A 21627-nucleotide genomic window follows, 5' to 3' on the forward strand; every position below is an offset into this window, starting at 1 on the left:
CACTATGGAGGGAGCACCAGGGAGCAGGATGGGCACATGTGGTCACGCTCACCCACAAGAGGAGAAGACGGCAGATGGGGCCAGTGGCAGAGGAAGGAGACAGGGAGCAACAGCAACGTCTGGACAGGAACTGAGCAGCAAGTACCGGACCCCTGAGTTAGGGGTTCTTCAGAGAAGGTGACAGAGAGGGTAGAGAAACTTTGGTAGAAGATTTGTGCAACGAAGAAAATGTTTGGGGCACATAAGGCAACAGCTTTAACGGGAGATATTAACAGAAAGGTAACAAGGTGTCTAAGTGGAGAGGTGAGGAGAAGGGAGCATGTCTGAGAACCTGGCTGTGGATGCCAGGAATAGTTAGGCAGCAGGAATTAAAGAAGTTTCATGGAGCTTTGAAAGAGCAAGAATTTGGAGAATTTGAGCTCTGGAGCAGGAAGATGACCTTCAGACTTTGGGATTATTGTTCTGGGGGTAAAAGGTGCGGAGGGAATAGGACTTTGAAAGCAGAAACTCTGGGTAAGATTACCAAGGGACAATACTGTACCTGACACATGTGATAGTGGGAGTCTTCACCTATCTTTTGCCCCCTCAAGGGACATTTTTCCATTCTTTTTTATCACAGTCCTAGTTAAAAGAATAGTGAGGACACTTGATAGAAACATCCGATATTGACTGCATATGTTAGAGACTATCGACGTTTTCTCTCTCCTTGATTATAAGATTTCTGCTAAGTTGTGAAAAATATGAATAAAAATATAAATAAATTAAAATGAAATGTACATAGAATTTTAAGAGTGTATTATGAGGTTGTTGCTGCAATATCTGTTGGGTAAACAGAAAATACAGCTGTCTAACAACAGCCATTGAAATTTATAAGTATCCCAATAAACTCTGCTTCTTGTTGCTGCTAAGGCCAGTTTCAGTTTCCATGGAAACAGATGATGGATTGCCAAAAATGAGATTTGATGTTTTAAAATAATCAGTGATTTGAACTAGTGGTTATTATGAAAGTATTGCACTCTTCTTCCAGTGAAGAGGTATTATGCTGAGAGTAGGAAAAGAACACATGGCAGCTGGCAGGCAGCAACAGAGCTGTTAAAATTCTTGCAAATGGTACTGGTTGCTCAATAACAACAGCAAGTGCCGTTTCTTGCAAAATCATTGAGCAAAATCTAGCAAAGCTCTTTTTTAAAAAAGTGAATAGCCTTTGAGGTTTTGGAGAAAAATACATAAGATATTGTTGTACAGATCTTAGCTTCAACACATTCAGGTGTTTTTCCTAAATAAGGTCTCGTTTATACCTCTATTTTGAGAAATCAAGTAGCCACGAAAATACAGGCTAGAAATTGCTAGATATTTCTTCTCCTGTTTTTTGAGCTATGAATTTATTTGTCATTTACACATTAGGTTCCAAATCCTATAAATAAGCCACTACAAAGACAAAATGTTGGCATTGTTCGGTTTTCCAGTGACTGGGGGATAGGTCGAGAGGAGATGTATGTTTGGGAGTGATCAGTGGCAATATCGGGGGCGGGTTGGTGGGAGTTTGGATTGAGGTCAGTAAGATTTTGGGGAAAGAAATTGCTGAACAGTGAGGCAGCTCACGGAACAGGCATCGGAGCTTCTCGGGTCTTTTGAGGAGACTGGCTTTTGTTCCTATGGGGCTTCACAATAAGATGGTGAAACAAGTATAGGCCACACTCAAGACACTTGGCACTTCCTCTGCCATGTGGGTGAAAGCTTAAGACCACCAATCCCAGACCACAGTCTTCCCAACTCCTCCTCATCCACCTTCTCCTAGGATTTGCAACGGTTTCCCCAGGCCAAGGTATCTTCTAAGTCCCTCTCTCTGTTTTTCCTTTCCTCCATCACAGCTGAACACCACGATCCATCTCTCTCCCAGTATCCACAGACTTGACACGTGCACCTGTCTTGACCCAACTGTACAGTTTTCTTAATTTCTGTGCCGACAGCATGTATCAGCCGGGTGGAAGGGAAGGAGAGGCACAGACCTCCTCCACCATTTCCCGTTCTTACCCTTTCCCCTTGCCACTGCTATGCCGAAAAGTAGGCTGGTCTGTTCTACTCTTTCCCCACTCCAGCGATAGGAGTTTAGAGGGAAAAGCAAAGAGAATAACAATGAGCAAGCAAGTGATGACTGTGGTCACCCCAATAAACAGATGTCCCGTTTGTCTATGTCTACAATTGGTCCTGACATGTAAACCAACAGATTTGTGTAATACATAAAAATAGCCACAGGCATAAATTAAGAAATAAAAGGTAGTGCTAACATGCAGCAGACAAATAGCTTTCATATGAATGCTGGCAGTTTGACTGTTTTTTCTCACTTCTAATTGCAAGATGCCTTTACAAAGTTTCACCAGAGCCAAAAAATCACCCCTCTCATACAGATCAGATACACCCATGAAACCTCAGACCAAGCATTTACAATTTATTTAAATTCATTTTGAATCTGTTAAATAAAGGCCAAACACAAAACAGCTAAAGATTCCACTCACAACTAAGGATCAGAGATAAGCCATAGGCAGGCTGCCAGCTTCTTTCTTTCTCTGCAGCATTAATTAATGTAAGGTCTGCTTCACATTTGCTTCCATGTACCAAAATCTTTAAATTCAAGTTGAATACTGTTAACAAAGTAGACTTGATGCAAATCAACCACAAAAGCCGCAATACATCCCCAGAGTGCAAAGTTCTGTGGTTTTTCCCTTGTTCCTGAATCACACAACTCTTTTCCATATGAAAGTAAATCTGCCAAAATGGTAGGCTTTTAAAATTATTCTACATAATTCTGTATTATAAAATTACAAACTTGTATGTCTTAACACCTTTATGCATCATGCAAAATTCCATGAGAATCATGAAAAAGACAGCATTTGTCCATTTCTGCATAGAAAGAAAATTAATAATCCTTTGTAGTATACAGCCAAAAGTACTGACAGAAACATTTTACTTCAGTCAGTTTTGATTAATAAAAGTTAATTGGTAAACATAAGACATTACCTTCTGCTATATTTGATAAGTCACAAGCATTTTGCATCTATTTCCATAAAAACAGAGATATGTAAGGGATCATAGGAGATAAATTATTCCCAGGAATTTTTGAACAATTGCCACTTTTTAAGCATAAAGCAACAGTTTTCTGTTGCATATTTGCTCTTAAGAATGACTGCAACACTTTTAAATAGTCTTGTCTTGGCAGCATATTGAAGTATTTCTGTTTGTAGACAGGGTAGTTCAAAGACGGACAGAAAAATGTTTTTCCACAAAAGCATGTAAGTTGTTACAGGATTATATTTGCGATTTGTCCCTAATATCATAATGAGTTCTGATTAGGAAATTCAGCAGATGCAAGAAGTGAGCCTCAAAGTACAATGACAATGAGTCTTCATGTTTACCCACCTCTAAATTGGATATGATTTTTAAAAAATAGTGCATAGGTCACTTTCAAAGAGGAATGCTATTAACACTTTTTTCATAGTCCATATTTTCTCTCTCACAGTACATCTGTCCCCAGAAAGCAACAAACTCATAAATCAATTTCTACTGCAAGCTGTGATAACTAAATCATACTTAGAGCATAAAGGTTTCCTTCTAGTGACACTTCCATTCCCTTTGTTTTACAAATTCAAAATCTATGATTAATAAATGTAGTGGCACATAAAATGATTTTGTTCTTTAAATGTAATCATCTTAGGAAAAACAATATCCGACAGTCAGATTTTCCTCTTAGACAGTGATCTTTAAAGTTTTATTGAAATTTACAGCTGTTGAAGACTGTGCTGAAAGATACTGTGAGTAGCTGAGGCCCATTAAAACACAATATTAGTTCCAAGCATCCACACTTTTTCTAGCTAAAAATAGATATTTTACAGTGCTAGCATAACGGCAGCAACTTCCCTTGGCTTATGAAAACATATATATATATATATATATATAAAACCCTTGGTGGTTTGTGGTCCAAATTTGTAATGAAACATTGGTCAAATCCCAAAATGTGCCTCACATCTCATCAGTCGGAGTGTCTCTCTTGGGAGGAATCCACTTCTAAATCAGCCTTGCTAAAAGGCATGTTCTTTGGCAGAAATTTTTTCCTCTGCTGTCCCTCTTCCACCCCATGATGGGCCGTGTTGCTCCTATATGCCCTGTATTCAGCATATACATTATCCCCAGATATGACTCGGTCTTCTCCCTTCCTCTAACCAACACATGAGATTTCACCCTGAAAGTTAAGAGGTCTGAATAAACTAATTTTTGAAACATATGTTTAAAACCTGTGGCAAACAAATTATGAGCAGAGAGAAAAACAGTGAGGTTGAATCTAGACAAGTCAAACAGCTTTAGAAAATAATCCTGGGATTTGCTTACCCCGAGGTGTTAACGTTTTCCTCTACTGAACACAGTAGACAATGATACTCAAAACAGTCCACTGACAGCATCCAGGACTACTCAAACTGAGTGCTTGAAGAGATGATGGGAGATTTCCCTATGGTCTTTCATATGCATATGGGCCTTAGGGATAACAGTAAAATTTTATGTAAGATGATTCCTAGTGCTGCCGGTTCCTTCAAATTCAAACTACTCAATGCAAAATTTGGTTAAATAAATGAATAACAGGGTACTAATTAATTTTGATTTAAGGAAATAATTTAATTCAAAATAAAATAGTCTTCTTTTTTAGGTACTGACTTCAAAATTAATGTGGAGCTGTAAAAGGTATTGACAGATAAAACCAGCTTATAGAGTTTTGTCACATCTCTTCCTGCTGAGAGGTGTCACTCCATGATGTTAGCAAACTTCAGATATCTGCACACTTCTTCTTTTTCCCCCTCAAAGTATTGCTCAGCTAATATGCTGCGAAGTTGACAGTCTCTGAATTTATTGTTCACTAATGCTAATCATCACAATTTTAATTAAAGTATTATCTGGTGTATGTGAAAAGTAATTACGTGCAACTAACATAAGTTGTATGACAGGCTAGTATTGTAGGGAAATGCATTGCTGGCACTAGAACTGCTCATATAAAAATGAAGTGGTGTTTGTTTTAAAGTGAAAAATATGTATATGGCTTATATATATTATTTATATATAAATATATAAATGAAATATATACAAATGTAAAATATATATATATATAGATGTAATATATATATATGGCTTTTATATATATGTGTGTGCTGCTATCAAGGCAAAACCTAATCTAATGCTAATATCAGCCCAAAATCTGATGTATTATTTCTAGATATTTTACTTTTTCTCATCTTTTAAAGCCTATTTAGCTACAGCTACTTTTTTTTGACACTGTCATTAATATATTTACAATTTTACCTTGACAAATGGCTAGTAAATCTGCACCAGCTTTGATTATTTGCAAGGTGTTATGTGTGTTCAAAACCACAGCAAGTCATATTTGACAGTTGCTCGTGCCTAACATATTTTCATTCCACAATCTGTCAGCACATTTAGTCTCTATAAGAGTTAGTAATGATCACACATATTCAACTGCATAATGAATTGTTCTTAGTGCAAAAAAATAGATATTAAAGCCATGTATACCTAAAGGCAATGCAATTCATCTTCCCTGTCTAGTGAGATGAAGTGCATTTGTAAAGTGTTTTGGTTCATTAACAGTTAACGAAGTGAGAAAATGTCCACCCAGCTGAAAGGGACACCACAGAAGTGCCTTTATATGCCAAAAATTAACTTTCCTGTTTTGTGTCAGACATAATTCCACTAACAAAAGACATGAGTTAATATTCATCTAACTGCAGCTTAGTAGGGGAAAAAATTAGTTTCACTGTAAGAAAGTTAATGAAGACAGTAATAATGTCTTTGTAGTAGGAGTTTTCTTCTTAAAGAAAAAAGCAACAATAAATGAACTGATGGCTACAGTGAACTATTTCAGTGAAAAAGTCCTTCACTTAGAAAAAGGTAAAAAAATCCTCTAAGAATACTAAGAACATAATTCCTCAATACCACAACTGAAAGGCAGTTGTAGACCTTGACCGTGTTACTGTCCTTTGTGCCTCTCCAAGGTACTATGCACGTCTCGCGTAAAGAAAGTTAAATGCGCTCTGCTTTTAGGCCTGATGAAGCACACCCAGGCAAGGCAAGCTGAAGACTTGACATCTCAGAGTAGCAATTTTTTTTGATGCAGCTACCTTTAGAGAGGCTATTGTTTTCTGTAAGATACAAGGGTAAACAGGCAAAATCATCCCATCAGTCAAGACCCTGGATAATAGTGCAGCTGTAATTCCACATTAGACTCCTGGTGTTATTTGGAAAACATTAATCTGTCTAGGTGTAACATGAAGTATTTTCTAAAACTGCTTGGGAAATTTTCATGTAAGACAATAAAAAACCCATCCCAAATCCTAATTCCCCTCCTTGTTTTTCTCTTGCTGTTGATCTTTTGGTCTTCTCTCTGATTCATCACTTCATACTTTCCTAGCATGTACACAGCTTCCTTCTGATGATCTAGAAGCATCCCTTTAAAGTATCAAGCTGAGGCTTTGGTGACAGACAATGCACAAAAGCCAAAATGAACATACATGCACACTGTACTAAGCAGGACAGAGAATGTTTTAGGATTTAACTTTTTAAATACATGCCGTCATGTCACAGTAGCTCTGCTGCAGATTTGTTAGTTGCCTTAAGTCATAAACTCTAACAATAATTCCATGAGTATATGCAGGCCATTTGCTTCACATTCATATATTATACAGGGATTAGGTGACTTTACATGCCCACTCATTTAGGAGGAACTTGTCATGCTATTCCTGTTTTTATCTGGGGGCTTTAACAAAATATTATGGTACCAACACCACTAAAATGGGAATTAATACACAGTTAGTGGCTGCAAAATTCCACCATGAGTTACACTAACAGTTAAATTAAACAGAGTATGCAGTTGGAAAAAAGTTGTCTGTCTCTCAAAGGAAACTTTCTCCCAGAAAATATTACAACCATGCACACTCACAGAGTAAGATTACCATTCTGACTAAAAAAAAAGGTGAAATCTAAAGTACCCACTGAATCTTTTTTATTTTTTTCCCCAGCTGAAACAATTGACACTTTTCAGCCTAACGATCAGTAAAAGAAACAAGAAATGACGTTTGTTACATCTGGTCATCAGAATGCAGGAATATGCGCTCTTTTGAGACCCTACCTGGGGTACTTCATCCAGCTCTGGAGCCCTCAGCACAGGAAAGACACGGACCTGTTGGAGTGGGTCCAGAGGAGGCCACACAAATGATGAGAGGTCTGGAGCACCTCTCCTATGGAGACAGGCTGAGAGTTGGGGTTGTTCAGCCTGGAGAAGAGAAGGCTCCGGGGAGACCCTATTGCATCCTTTCAGTACTTAAAGGGGACCTTCAAGAAAGATGGGGGCAGACTTTTTAGTAGGGCCAGTAGTGATAAGAGAGGGGGTAATGGTTTTTAAGTGAAAGACAGTATATTCAGACTAGATATAAGGAAGAAACGTTTTATGATGAGGGTGGTGGAACACCGGAGCAGGTTGCCAGGAGAGGCGGTAGCTGCCCCATCCCTGGAAACATTCAAGGTCAGGTTGGACACAGCTCTGAGCAACCTGATCTAGTTGAAGATGTCCCTGTTCACTGCAAGGGGAAGTTGGAACTAGATGACTTTTAAAGGTCCCTTCCAACCCAAACTATCTGATGATTCCATGATCTGTTAGAACTGGCAACTGTGTTAACATGTATAAATAAATAATTATTAGAAAACCCAAAGAACAAGAATCTTATTTGACATACTGTAAAGCATCTTTAAAATAATACATGTAGTGATACCAGATTTTTTTGACAATTCTGCAATTCTGTTATCTTGGCTCCCTAGAAATACAGTACTATTAGAATGCTGAAGGGCTGGAGAACCTCTCTTCATAAACATCCTAAATACTGGTAAACAATGAAAGATAAAGGCATCAGCATTTACTACCTTAAACCTGCTAGGTAAACCCTACTGCTGAGCCAGTTAAATGACATTCCTTGAAACATCTTAAGAATTATCTTTTTCTCAGATCTAGTCTTTACTTTTGATCTTTCATAATTCTCACGTAAGGACAACTTGGCACATTCTCTGTTTCCACATCGGTGAAATGAATTCATTCTAGTGGTTACAGTATCTCTGTGTAAATAAGCACCAGGATTATTGTTATGGCATAAAAATGGTGCAGTGTTAAGTATGTGTACATTAAGGCTTTTGCATGAGTAAGAGTTATCTTGACCAACTATTTAAATTAATTGCACCACTGTCCTCTTTTTTTTAGCACTGCTTATTTCCTCTGTCTACATATACCGCAGGAATGTCACTCTTAGAAATCATTATTACAGCTGACAGACTAGTTGATTGATCTACCCAAATCATTGTCAGCTTGTTTAAGAGCATTAAAAATAAGCTTTATATTGATTTAGCAATGTAAGATAATTTTAATCAGTTTAAAGAGCATCCATACAGCGTGGATGTATCAATTTCACTGATCAGTTTAGCCAGTGATCCAGTTAGATTGATGCATCCGTCTAACTGGACCTCCTGCTAAACCGATCAGTTGCATTGATACACCTCTTTGTGTACAGAAAACACATTAAATGCACAACTTGCTCCACAGATAAGAAACAGAGTTCCCCTAAGATAGTTTTACACTTCTCAGTTTTATGCGCATCCTCTCCATGTGTCAAGTTTTTTTTTTTTATTTATAGGGCTGCCACATTTACTTCCGAATTTCACAGACAGCAATACGTGAGTGGGTGCTGTACAGTGTTTCCAACACTTTGAGGGAGCAGAAGACCTACTGCACAGACTGCAACAAAGATTGGTGTGAGTACTATAAATCTGGTCCTTCCCGAACCTATCAGGCTTACTGTACAACATATATGAAACTTCCAAGGTGATTCACACTTTCAGCCTGTGTACTTCTACTGCAAAAGTGTTTAGAAACTGCTACGCAGGCCAGACAAATGTCCTCGAATTCCTTTCAGATAAAATTTCTGACCAGGGAAATAAAACATATGTGGAAACCTTTATGTATACTTCACTGACTATAGAACAGTTCTAAAGCTTTCCCACTTAAAAGCATTACCACAGTGCTATGAATTACAAGTGATTTTACCCCAACAATTCCAACGAGGTAGGAGTAAGAGTAAATTATAGCATGTGAAAATTAGGATTTTATGTTAATGAATACACAACACATATCTCCGCTTGCAGCTTTCCCAAACTGTAAGAGAACTCACACAAGTCTCATTTTCAGACATTGCCTGCCTGCCTAGGTCACTCTGTTCTGTTCCCCTGTAATAGTTCCCAAGAAACTGTCTGATACCTGGATAACAAGGTTCTTTCACCATCTGCAAATTTTTGATTTGTGCATTCTCAGCATTGACAAAAGAAAATTTGTAATGTGGCAGGAGTGGAAGAAGTAGATTCTTAATGGTTAATAACTCAGGATTTGTCACTTAGCTCTCTTCAAAAGATTGCCCAGAAACCCATTGTTTCATCTTCCAGCTGTTTCCCATCAAATTACTATTAAATTATTCATAAATTATTACATAGTTTCTTCACATCCCTGCAATGCTAATTGTAACAGTTTCAAAGAGGCTGTAATACTAGCATTCAGGTTTAAATAATGCACATAAGCAGCAGTAAAATATACAGTGTGGATTAATAAAACTAAAATCCAAGAAGAGTTTTTCCTTTCTAACATAAACTCTAAAGACTCACCACCCCTTCCGGAACTTTGCAGTATCTCATTACCATCAGTTACTAGCACAGCTATCCCTTTGAACCCATGAAAATATAATACACAGATAAAAATAACCACCAACGTTCTTGGCATTTCAACAGTTTCCTACTAAATTAGGCAAGTAAAAGAGATTTTATCTACATTTTTTAATGTTACAGCTAACCCCTTCAGTCTCTAAATAAAACTGTGCAGGTGAAAACGCTGGATGGCTTCATAACTGTTTCAGGAAAGGATAAATGAGCATATATTGAAATAATAACTAATCAAAGTGCAAGTGCTGTACCATTAGTAGGTGAGCTGTTAATTAGCCAAAAAGAAATAAACCTGTCATGGTAGGCTAAAAAGATAAGGAAAAAACAAGCAATATTTAGAATTTTTATCATGACAAAAATAGTATTAAGTATAACTCTGTAAAAAAAAAAAAATCAGTCTCATATTTAAAAAGAAAAACCTCAATATTCATTAAGTTAGTTCACTTGAGTAAATGTAATTGAGAGATGAGCATTTACTTTTCCAAAACATATCATGAAAATGAATAGCATGAAGGAAGTGCAGACATTCCGCGTATCAAGATCCTTATGCTGCACCAGGGCCATTAAAACCACATGAATTATTTTGTCAAACTGCTTAGGAAGTTCAGAGACAATCTTAAAATAGTAATTTATCTCAAACTTAGTATGAACAAGGCTACTTTATTCTCTTTAAACCTTAATTAGTGTACTTAAAATGTAAGTTGTGTTATCAAATACAATTAATCATATTTCAGGGTGGGAGTATTTTGAGGTTTAAACTGACTTACATTCTGCTGCTTGGTATAATCTTGTGCCCATCTCTAAACCATGTCACTTGTGGTCTTGGGTAGCTGAGCATGTGCAGGAAGTTTAGAACTGCAGCTTGTCCTTGAGTAACTGTTTTTCTCTGGTTTGTGTCCATGAAATTTCCCATGTCTGCAAAGAAAAAAAATATATTGAGTGTCCTGGAAGTTTTTTTTCAGTGGACAGAGAAATAACTGTGTTTTCCAATAGTCATTGGCATTGCTATAATTAGTCAATATGACACTACAGATCATCACACAGTTTTCATTAATACAGATCTGGATGAACATAAGGCATAAGCAAACCCAAGTGCTGCTACTGCACACAAGAGGTGCCTCAGTCAGCAGTACTGCATGGCGTCAGTGTTCTTTTGCAATAACTGAGTGTTTTTAACTGCAAATGACATTTTAATGGAGGTTTGTTTTGTGGGTTTTTGGGTTTGGTTTTGTTTTTTTTTTTTTTAATAAATTCCTGCACAATAGAGAAGAAATCCCTGTGCAATGCAAAAGAATGCAAACAGTGTGTATAATTCTATCAATTTTCTGGTCACCAATTATTCTTGTTTTTATCCTTTTATCCATTGCTACACAAATAAAGAAGCAGTTGTATCACTTATACTGTATCACATATAGTCAGATCCATGCAAGTAAGCCATTATACGCAAATGGGTATCAAAGTCACAAGGCTGCAGTCATGTTGGTAGCTGCTAGTTCTCCTGGCACCACACCATGATTTAAATAGTGCTTCTAGATCTTTGACATTTACAAAGGCATCCATAGTATTAAAGAGCAGCTTTTAAAAAAAGAAAATTAATGGAAGAAAGAAAACTACAATTGCAGAACCTCTGTCTCTGAAGGTTTTATTTCATAGACAAGTTCGTGTATCTATGGAATCCTTGTAAAAATTCAGTGAACGTTTTCTTTTTCTTTTGCCTTTTGTATCACATTCCTATCCATTAAAATAAACAGGGCTGTAGTCTCCTACTAATTCACCCACCAAAGAACTTCTATGTATTTTAATTTGCTTTAAACCAAGAAACTGACAGACACCCAGAACTCTTCTGTTTCTGCCACCGAATTCTTTTTGGGTTTTTATTGGGGTGGTTTTTTTGAGGACCACAGGGTTCTCTACAAGTTCTTTGTTGCAGAGAGGGATGCAAAGGACACTGAAATGGAGAAGACTACTACCAGATCTGTGGATGGTAGGAAATGAGAAGAGACAGAACAAGAGCAGAAATTAAAAACACATGGTATTTTAAAGAAGCTTTAATCATCTTTGTGATTTTCAAGTTATTTATTCAGACATAATCAGCATTGTACTTCCTCTGTTGCTCCATATTTCTTACAACTCTAATCAGATCATCTACTTGAAAAGAAGTTTCAAACCGTGTAGGTGGATCTAATTAACTCCACTGTCATATGATTACTTTAGTCTTCACAATCCAAGAGTTTTTAAGCCCATTCTGCAATTAAGATTTACCCAGCAGTTTTCTCACAAATACCTGTTTCCCATTCAGTTAAGTAATGTTAGCATATGTTGAGAACGTTTTTTAAACTATTTAACAAATTCCGTGCTACTTAGAGATCTAGGACATGGAATATACCTCAGACCTTTCTCAGTGCACACTGGAATTAAGCCTTTCAATTTTTCACTAGAGATCTTGAGTTTAAGTGTACTGGGAAGCATCCTCTATCCAGTGGCAAAAATAGTTTCTTGAGAACCCTTCTGAGTTAAGCACCTAACATAAAACTCCCCATAACTCTTGATGACTGGATAAGGTGACTTTAGTAACCCCTGGGAACACTGCTTTCCGATATGTTTTCAAGAATAACCAAAAAGTAAAATATGGTAAAATATCAGGTACTTCATTATATCCACACAGTTTAAACCAATGAATTTAGATCAAAAACATTAAAATACAGAAAGCAGTCACATGGTACGAGTAGTGCCCTGGGTAGTGGAGAATGAGGATATTTAAAACCTGTAGAACACTCTAATCTGCAGGAATACAGTGCAAGTCCAACTGACAAGTTTCACCATAGAAGCTGTATCTGTCACTACAGGTTCAAGTTATACAAGACCTGCTTTGCTTTGTCTCAATGTCTTTATAGGTCAAAATAAATAAATAACTACATCTACTGCTTAATTCGGAGAAAGAAGTCTTAAGAGATAGCTTTTTTAGCCTTTTCCAGCAACAGAAACTACAAATTAAATGAGGAAAAAATTAAAATCAAAGAAAAGTAAAGAATTACAGTTCTTTCCCTCCCAAGAACAACAATATGTACACACAAAAAAGCCTACAGAAACAGAACACTTCACTGCAAATCTTTCCCTCACTCAGAGGAAAATAAAGCTGTCTTTTCAGGAGACAAAATTCTTTAGCAGCACTATCAAGGTAAAGTATTCCTGTGCCTCCTTCTCACCATCATTCCCACAAGCGTTTCCTCAAGAACTGCTCTCTCCACTATGTCAGTACAACTGCCTGTACAGCTGTGTAGGGAATCAGACAGGGTCGGGGGGAAAGAACTATTTTAACAAACCCTACAAAATAATTGCTGGGTTTTTTTAAATTTTGGAGAAGTTTCCTAGTCCACAGCTGCACAAACAAGTTTTCCTGCTGAGCCTAAAGGACTGCATTGCCATACAAGAGTGGGAAGGATTAGTGGATGGAGGAGAAAATTAGCACATTTTTCTCTGGTACTGCTACAAAAATCTTGTCCCCTGAAACCACACCTGTAGACGCAACTGCAGAGGCACAGAGGCTAATCCAATGGCTCACTGCTGCAGAACAAGAAGCATCTCACCCTCACCTTCCCCTGCTCCATTCTTCCCTGCTACCCTTGTTGGAGGTCCCCACCCCACTCCAGTTATGCTCACTTGCATCAGCTTTCACTAGATCCTCTGTGACCTGACAGAATTCACTAAAACAGAAGAAAAATATTCAGAGATGCAATTGCAAGGGCCTGACACACATCAGAGGGAGCACAAGGTCACTAGGAGGGGCACACAGCAGGGGTACAGGGGTTGGTAGAAGGCAGGGAAGGAAAACCCCATTATAGCAGCAGTTTATTTTTGCTTTAGCTCCCAGCAGCTCTGAAACAGTATGACTGAGACGTATTACAGATACAGTAACGTAATTTACTCTAATACAGTAAACTGGTGAATATGATACCAGAACTTACATAGTAGCATTTGCAACTGTTTTTATTTTAAAACACAGGAAATTCCGTGTAATCTCCCTATGACATAGCAATTGACTTGGATCAGTTCCTTGGAATTGAGTTCTAATAAATAATTCAATTTATTTAAATTCCACTTATTAAGTGACACTTACTACTACTGACTTTCCAGTTACTGACCCTGAGGAAGAGAAATTTGATCCATGTATCATATTGTTTATATGCAGTATACAAATCTGTCTTTTTAAAAAAAAAAAATATGTTTTTGCTTTGAAAAAAGAACAAGACCTAGTTTTATCATTATTTCCAAACAATTTATTTGGATTATATTTTCTATATGTTAACTGCAAGAAAAATAAAATTAGAGTATGTACTCATTTCTTAAGTTATGTTAACTAGCACTAACTCCTGAGAAAATCAATTTAACATATCCAATTGTAAGTTAGATATCAAATCAGAGGTCAGCTCAAGAATTCTGCATAGTACGTACTGAAGTGGTACAAATATTGGAGGGTTTGGTTCAAAAAGGTGTTAAGAACAGACTTTTAAAGTTTTGTTAGCAAGGTTTTCATGGTGCAACAACTGCTTGTTTTATATCACAAGGATTACAACCTGAAATCTTCATGGAGCTCTCTCCACTGTACGGTTTTCTTTCAGATATCCTCTCCTGTCCTCCGGTCTGTTATTTTATTGTTGTTGTTTTGATTGATTGTTTGCTTTGTGCTATATGGTCTTTTTTAATCCCTGCATACTCAGGGAAAGGTATAACGGTTTTTTTATGCTACAGCTATCTCCAAATTATCTCATCTTGATGGCTCTTAACGGCTCAAAGCTTGCCCTGAAGATTTAATGTTTCGCCACTTTGAACTGCTTCCCAGAAGACAGCTAGAGTAAGTATGAAACTTCTTGTGATGCAATAATTTTAAAATTTATTAAATATGGTATCTATTAACTTTTCAGGCTAGCAAATGTTATTGGTGTGTTGGTTTTTTAGCCACAAAAATAAGTGGTTAGCTAACGAATCACAGAATAGTTTCCATTCAAACATACATGCCACTTGAACTTCAGATTTTCTTTGCAGCAATGCCCCCATCCTGTTCCGTACGACACACTGATAAAAGCCAGCATCAGACCTCTGCAAAGCTGTGATGATGTACCTGTAAGACAAAATTCAGAATTATTGTGCACTTCCTTCTAAAGGCAAATCAATGCTACTTTATACAGCTTTTCTTATTTCCCCTCTAATATTTCACGTATTGTCTCAAATGCTTATTGTATTTTTTCTTACAAACAGAATTCTCATATAATATCATCTTCAGCTACAATATCACCTGTATTATATAGAAGACAAAATATACTTTTAATCCATAAAATATCATTCAGTCTTAAGATCTACATTCAATAAACACTAATAAGCTCTCCACAAATTCTCTTTCAAAATACAGACTTAAATGTTCTCCTTAGTTTTATCTACACTCATGCGTAAGGCAAAGATGCCTGGTAGTTTGTTCAGAGGTAGCCCAAGAAGACTGCCATCTAAATGTAGGCAGTAGGAAGACTTCCAAGAAATAGCAACCAATGAGAAAAGATGGTTACTACATTGCATGACTACTGCGTAACTCAGAAGAATAATGGAGAAGACATGGTGCACTGTAGGTTGTATTTGTTCTGCCCTTCACTATGCTTAAAAAGTCACTTAGTCCATGAATGCTCGCTCTCCTCATTCAACTATATCTGATTACTCAACATGAAAATGAGCTGATGGGCTCAGTTTTAATGTGAATAAAACACATGAATAATATAGATAATCCTGCATTAAACAAACATTAATCAAAGCGCATATTCCCCCGGTCACCTTCTGGAGATATTATGGTAGGATTAATGAAAGTCTTTATGAAAAGATAAGGAAAAATAAAACTGCTGAATTTTAATCTTCAGAATTTAATTCCAGCAAAAGAAAGCATCTCTTCTCATACTCACATACACTATACACACCCACATACAGAGCTTAATATCTGAACAGGATCAGACAGCATAAAAACAAAGGAGGTAGAAGAAATCTAGTTTAAGTGATAAGACTATAATCACTGCATTATAATTACAATCAAATACATTATAGCAATCAGGTCAGACAACAAAATACAGGGAATTAAACCAGAGCCCAACACTATGGACAAATTTTACCAATGTATTGTGATTCCTAGGAGACCCTGGCTTCCTAAGTATATGAGTTGTAGGCAATCATGCTGCCTGTCTGCCTCTGTGCCTAAGCTGACTCCTGGTGACCTCATTTGTAGCAACCAGCAAATTTTCTCCAGTGATTATGACAATTTGTACTGGGAAAATAAGGAAGACTCAAAACAGTGCTCTGTTCAGGAGTTACAGTAAACCTGACAATCAGTAAACAGATATTGCTGGCCAATGAGTACGTAACTCTGAATTAGCCAGTGCCTCTTGCCTGATGAGCATCCATAGGAAACTGAGTGAGAAAAGAGGTGAAAGTACAAAGCATAAGAGTGTAAGATAGAAATCAATAGGACATAAGGCTTCCCTGCTTCCTTACAGAATAATTTCCTTCTTTGCCAGGTAGATGACTGTTACAAAACATCATTTTTAAGAAAAAAAAATAATTAAGATTGACAAATAAATATTGACAATTCATTTCCACAGTGTATTTTAATAAACAGTTTATAGCTTAACAAGCCTTTCTTCCACCCATAAAGATTTAGTATCGTACTTGGCTAACATTTATCCCTCTGCTTGTCTATTAAATAGAGCCAAAATTAAATGCTTCTTTCTTTGGTATTCATCTGTACTAAGAGCGTAATTCAGAGTTAGTTTTTCTGCTGCTAGGACAAAACAAATCAATTAAATCAGAAGTGTCCTACTTTGGCTTCCCTTTCTGACTTATTAATGTTTCAGCAGTAAACATTCTTAATATGTTGCCTGAGGAAAAGAAAATCTTTTAAAGTCTGTAGTGAAAATCCCATCTACCTTGGAAATTCCAACAGCCCAAACTTACTGAGCAGTTGGCTTCTCAGTGGACCTACTGGGTAACAATGTGCAGGTAAGGCAAGCAAAATGACAAGAACTTAACAAAGGTTTAAAAAAAAAGTTAAAAAAAAAAAGTGATACAGCATATGTTTACATTATTTGAGACTAACCTGAAAATTACAAATCTGGGCAACAGACATTAATGGAATTTCCAATTCCATGTTTACAATTTTCAAAAGTCTTTACGCACCTCATATGTCTGATTATTTTTTGAAAATACATTTTTCTATTGAACTAACAGTCAAAATACTGGTTTTTTTGTGCTATGCTTTCACCATACTTATTTTCTGGTATGCAAGAAGGGATACAAATAGTGTTTTCTAAATTCAAAATAAGACTTTCTTACGCAGAATGAATTTATATCAAAGCTTAATACAGTTTTTTTTACAGTGAGAAGACATGATTTTGCTTTAATTTTTTCAAGATAGCTCTTCCCATTGTATAGATGCCAGGAGGCTACTTACGGTTCCTGGGGATCTGCGTAAGTACTTGAGAAAGTCAGACCAAACAGCTTCTCTGTTTTGAATGGTACAGCCATCCAGAAAGTGGCTATTTAGAAAGTTTCCATAGAAAGATGGAAAGTGACAAGCATAAAAGAAAAGGAAAGTCTTCAACAGCATAAGATGCTCTACGACCAGGATTGCAGTGAGTTAGAATTTAAAGGATGAAGTAGTATCAAACATCTAAGGATGAAATGCTAGCTAGCACTTACATTTCACTCCTGATTTCAAATTTACACATTCATTTTAATTTTAAATGCTCTAAGAGTTAAAAGTGAACCTATAGACTACAGGTTTTTAATAGCCATACTTGTGAAGACAGAATTAAAACCAAACATATTTTATTAGGTAGTCATATAACTTATTATCTATTCAAACTTTTTAACAAGCGACTTATGCATCAACTGACCTAACTTTTTTTATACAGAACAAAATTAAAATTTGTCCAATGTTAAAAACACAAATAAATAATCAAATAATTTTAAGTAGTTTGGGAGGGAAGTGTACTGCTGCTTAGATGTAACCTTAGTCTCTTCGATTTAAACAAATTAATATCTTCAGGCCACAAAAGCGAATATGGAAGACACACCTAGTCCAGAACTTCATTCAAAAGAAAACAAAGAAAAAGAAAGAAAAAGGAAAAAAAGTCACTGCCTGAACTTTAGACTCTTAACTTAGACATAACCAAAATTGCTACTGCACTCTGCAATACTGATTTGTTTTCATTACATGTATCTCAGATCACAAAGAATTTATAAGGTTGTTTTATAAATTCTTAATACAAACTAGTGTATGCACAGTCACTATAAAACCCAGGCTGTGCACATAATCAGCATCGTTATACAAAGAAAAGCTGTTCATTCAGGGTCACCAATGTCAAAATGCAAAGACTCCAATTAGTTCTTTACTCACTTGGTGTGTTATAATAAGCTTTTAATATTTTCAGCCTGTTACAATATAGACATTACTTTAACTGAGACACACTAAGTAATATCAGTTACCAAAAATCTTTGATTGATGATTCAAACTGCAGCAGAAGTCACTTAGGGAAGATCCATGCATTTAAACACAGTATTTACCCAAGAGAACTGCAGAGCAAATTATTACAGTGTCAAAGTTCAAATTTTGCAACTGGAATTTTTATGTCTAAGCATATCTTTTTCCTTGCTTTCATTCATCCTAATGCACCTATGCTATACAATCCTTTCTGGAAGCTTAAAGCTTTGCATTTCTATAGAATCAAAATCCTGTTTGGCTTATCTCTGACTTTGGTATAGTAGTAGTAGTAGTAGGGCTGCAATTTCTAAGTTAATATTTTCTATCAATGTTATTTTATTATTATAAACCAGTATTCTTCTGTCTTCTGAATCACCTCTGCAGCAGATGCTTCAATTAGAATTAGAAACAAGAACAATATAAAAAATGCAAAATTAAGAAATACAGCTTGTATCATGACCTGACATTTGCTAGACTAAATTAAGCCAAATGACAAGAAGCAAGGTAGTGTGTACAGATATGTACGCACACAGCTTGGGGAAGGTTTACCAATACTAACTTACACTGCAATACACAGTAAAACGGTAATTTTGTATTAGCATGTGCACTTATTTAAGAAATACCACAGCATAAATGTCACAGGATCTTATTCAGATTTCTCCTAGCATCATGAAACGTAAGTCTCCCTGTGCCTAGCACATCTACAAAGCTTGAGTGCTAACCTCTGCTGTTTGTTGATTCCATGTTCATGGGTTTTGTCCTCCCACACCATTTCTTTGTCAGCTTCTTACGCAGTTAAGAGCTGTTGTCAGCTCCTTCTACCAAGGAGCTACAGCAGATTCTGCTGCTGTTGATCAAAACAAGTGGCATTTACACAAAGTGACGCTCAAACTTTCTGTGATTAATTGTGCTATTAGAGATTTTTTATTTTCTAGAAAGTATTCACAAATCTCTTCTATATGTGTGTATGTCTCATTTTGAAGAATTAGCGTATCTCAAGGCTTGAAACCAGCAACCATTAATAGATACAATGACTCATGGCTAATTGGTCTCATCTAAATCAAAAATCTTTAAATTCTAAGAAAGCTCACACAGAACTATATGTTTGGTTGGAAACATAGTTGTTAAATACTGTGTGTGCTAAATGACCAAAAAAAAATTTTTAAATGTTATTTAATGGACTTTTTTCCCTACTGCTTTGTAAAAGTAAATAATATAAAAATTAGAACTAATGTTAGGTTATAATTTTGAAAATCTTTGAGAAAAGTAATCATGGACTACCTTGTGCAACAATATAAACTTTATATCATTATCTGCATTTTTATACTAATCTATAATATAATTTCTGCCTATAGTGATGTAGCACAGCTTTACCTTGCCTTAAGCAATGTAATTACTAAAATGCTGTAGTTAGCTTGGTTTGCTAAAGATATAAGTGTTATACACAGGCTCTGTCTTCACATACCCACCCCTTATAACTTCTGAATTCACTGGGTAATTTCAACAAAGTTTGAAAGCAGCAAGTAAGTTGCATAAATACTAAATTTCTGTAAGGTTCTAGACATTGCCAATCGCATAGGGGAGACCCAGTTAATGCTTCCATTAAAGAAAAGCAGATAAAAGTTGGCTGGTTTACACTTTGATATTTGGCCAGCCATCAGCAAAAATGTAGTGCTGATTATCCACAGTTTGTTTTTTCTCTTGCTTGACGGGATATCTTGCAGAAAGGGGAGGGAGTCAGTGAGATCCTGGGAGCAAAATGCATCATCATAGAAGAACAGTTCGTTAAACTGTAAGATTAATTTTTGCATTCTCAGAAGTGAAACTAAAAGCTCCATATGCAGTTAAGATAGACTGCATTCTTCTAGATCTCACTGAAAATAACAGTCCCATTGAGCTTAGCTTTGTTAAAGGACGTGTAGCATATCATATGTAACATTTAGCTAAGGAATATGCCTGCCACTTATTACAAATACATGTAAGGTTACATCTCCAGTAAAAAGCATCTTTAGTACTTAAAAATTCTAAATTAGGACCCTTGTTTTGAAATGTGAGAATCATTTTTAGCAAAGGAGGTTCTGTCATAGAGATCTTACTTTATGAAAAAAAACCCAAACAGTCTTATTTCATGTTGAAAAATACATTGTCGATATATCAGCATAAGCAAAGCTGTTTTGAGGTATTGGAGATTTGGGGGTGGGGGGAGGGTGTTTTGGCAGGTTTTTACAATTACACTTAGAGAAGGCTATTATGTACGTTTTATTTACTTGTATTCGCTGGAGTAGGCGGTTATTTCACTGTCATTGTGTAACCACTTAAATTCCAAGGGCCAACTGCCTTCAGCAAGGCATGTAAGTACGAGTCGATTTCCTTCCAAGTGTATCTGGGGCAAGCCTGGTTCAGTCTTGAAGTATGGTGCAACATCATCTGAAATACAAAGAGAAAGTGGTTTCGTAAGCTATTTAAGTGAGTATAGTGCAAGCCATTGATATTTAGCTCTTTTTCCTTCTCAAAATGGCCATTTAGCTCATTTCTTCTCAAAATGGCCATCGTAAAACAAGACACAACATGATTCGGTAGTTATAGCTTAGACTGTTATATTCATAACTAAGCTTTAGCTTGAAAGGCAGAATTCAAAATACTTTGATAACCTTAGTTCTTGTTACTTATATTAAAGTGCCCACTCAGACAAGCTTCTCTCCATGTTTACTGTTTACACATACGAGAATTTCATCATTGCCTACTGCAGCATGCAGTGAACACCACTACTGGCTTTCTTTTGCCTCTTCTCTGTGAGGATTAAATCCACTCAAAGCTTTTTTTTATTATTATTTCTTGAATAGAAACCAGAAGAGTAATCTTGGATAGAAATGATTATCACAGCAGGAAAAATCTCAAGGTAAATGAAGAATTTTGATAGGAAAAAAATAGTTTAGAAGAAAACAACTCACAAAACCAGAGGATGAACGTGGTTTTCAACATTATTGCCAACCAAAATGTGTTAAATTATATTACCTGAAACAACTAACGGATTTTGAATTGGGGTACTTCAATATTGTTCAAGGGTCACATGTAGTCTCAAACTCTTGTTCTCCCATGGATCACAAATGCTCAAAATACTCCAAGCAACAACAATCTCGACTGGTAAATTGCGAAAGCCTCACGCAAACACAGACTTACTACAAGTCTACACCTGCTGGAGATGCACCCCTTGTCACCTCTAGGAGATGAAGGCTTTCACACCTCAGGCATCAAATTTCTACTTGTAACTATGCAGGAATTACAGATTTAATCTTAGATGTTTACAAATA

The 21627-nt window shown here is 36.3% G+C and overlaps 1 protein-coding gene across 4 annotated transcripts in view; it reads right to left on the reverse strand.

The window, feature by feature from the left end:
* Positions 1 to 21627, reverse strand: part of SDK1 (sidekick cell adhesion molecule 1) — a 412303-nt gene that overhangs the window by 275422 nt on the left and 115254 nt on the right. For all 4 annotated transcript variants that reach the window (XM_037385086.1, XM_037385085.1, XM_037385087.1 and 1 more), the window contains 3 exons: positions 20584 to 20743; positions 14817 to 14923; positions 10572 to 10719 (listed from right to left, as the gene is read on the reverse strand). In XM_037385086.1, coding sequence (XP_037240983.1) covers positions 10572 to 10719; positions 14817 to 14923; positions 20584 to 20743 — 415 coding nt within the window. The remainder of the gene's footprint in view (positions 1 to 10571; positions 10720 to 14816; positions 14924 to 20583; positions 20744 to 21627) is intronic.

Source organism: Falco rusticolus, chromosome 4 (assembly GCF_015220075.1).
Source record: "Falco rusticolus isolate bFalRus1 chromosome 4, bFalRus1.pri, whole genome shotgun sequence".
Taxonomy (NCBI): Eukaryota; Metazoa; Chordata; class Aves; order Falconiformes; family Falconidae; genus Falco; species Falco rusticolus.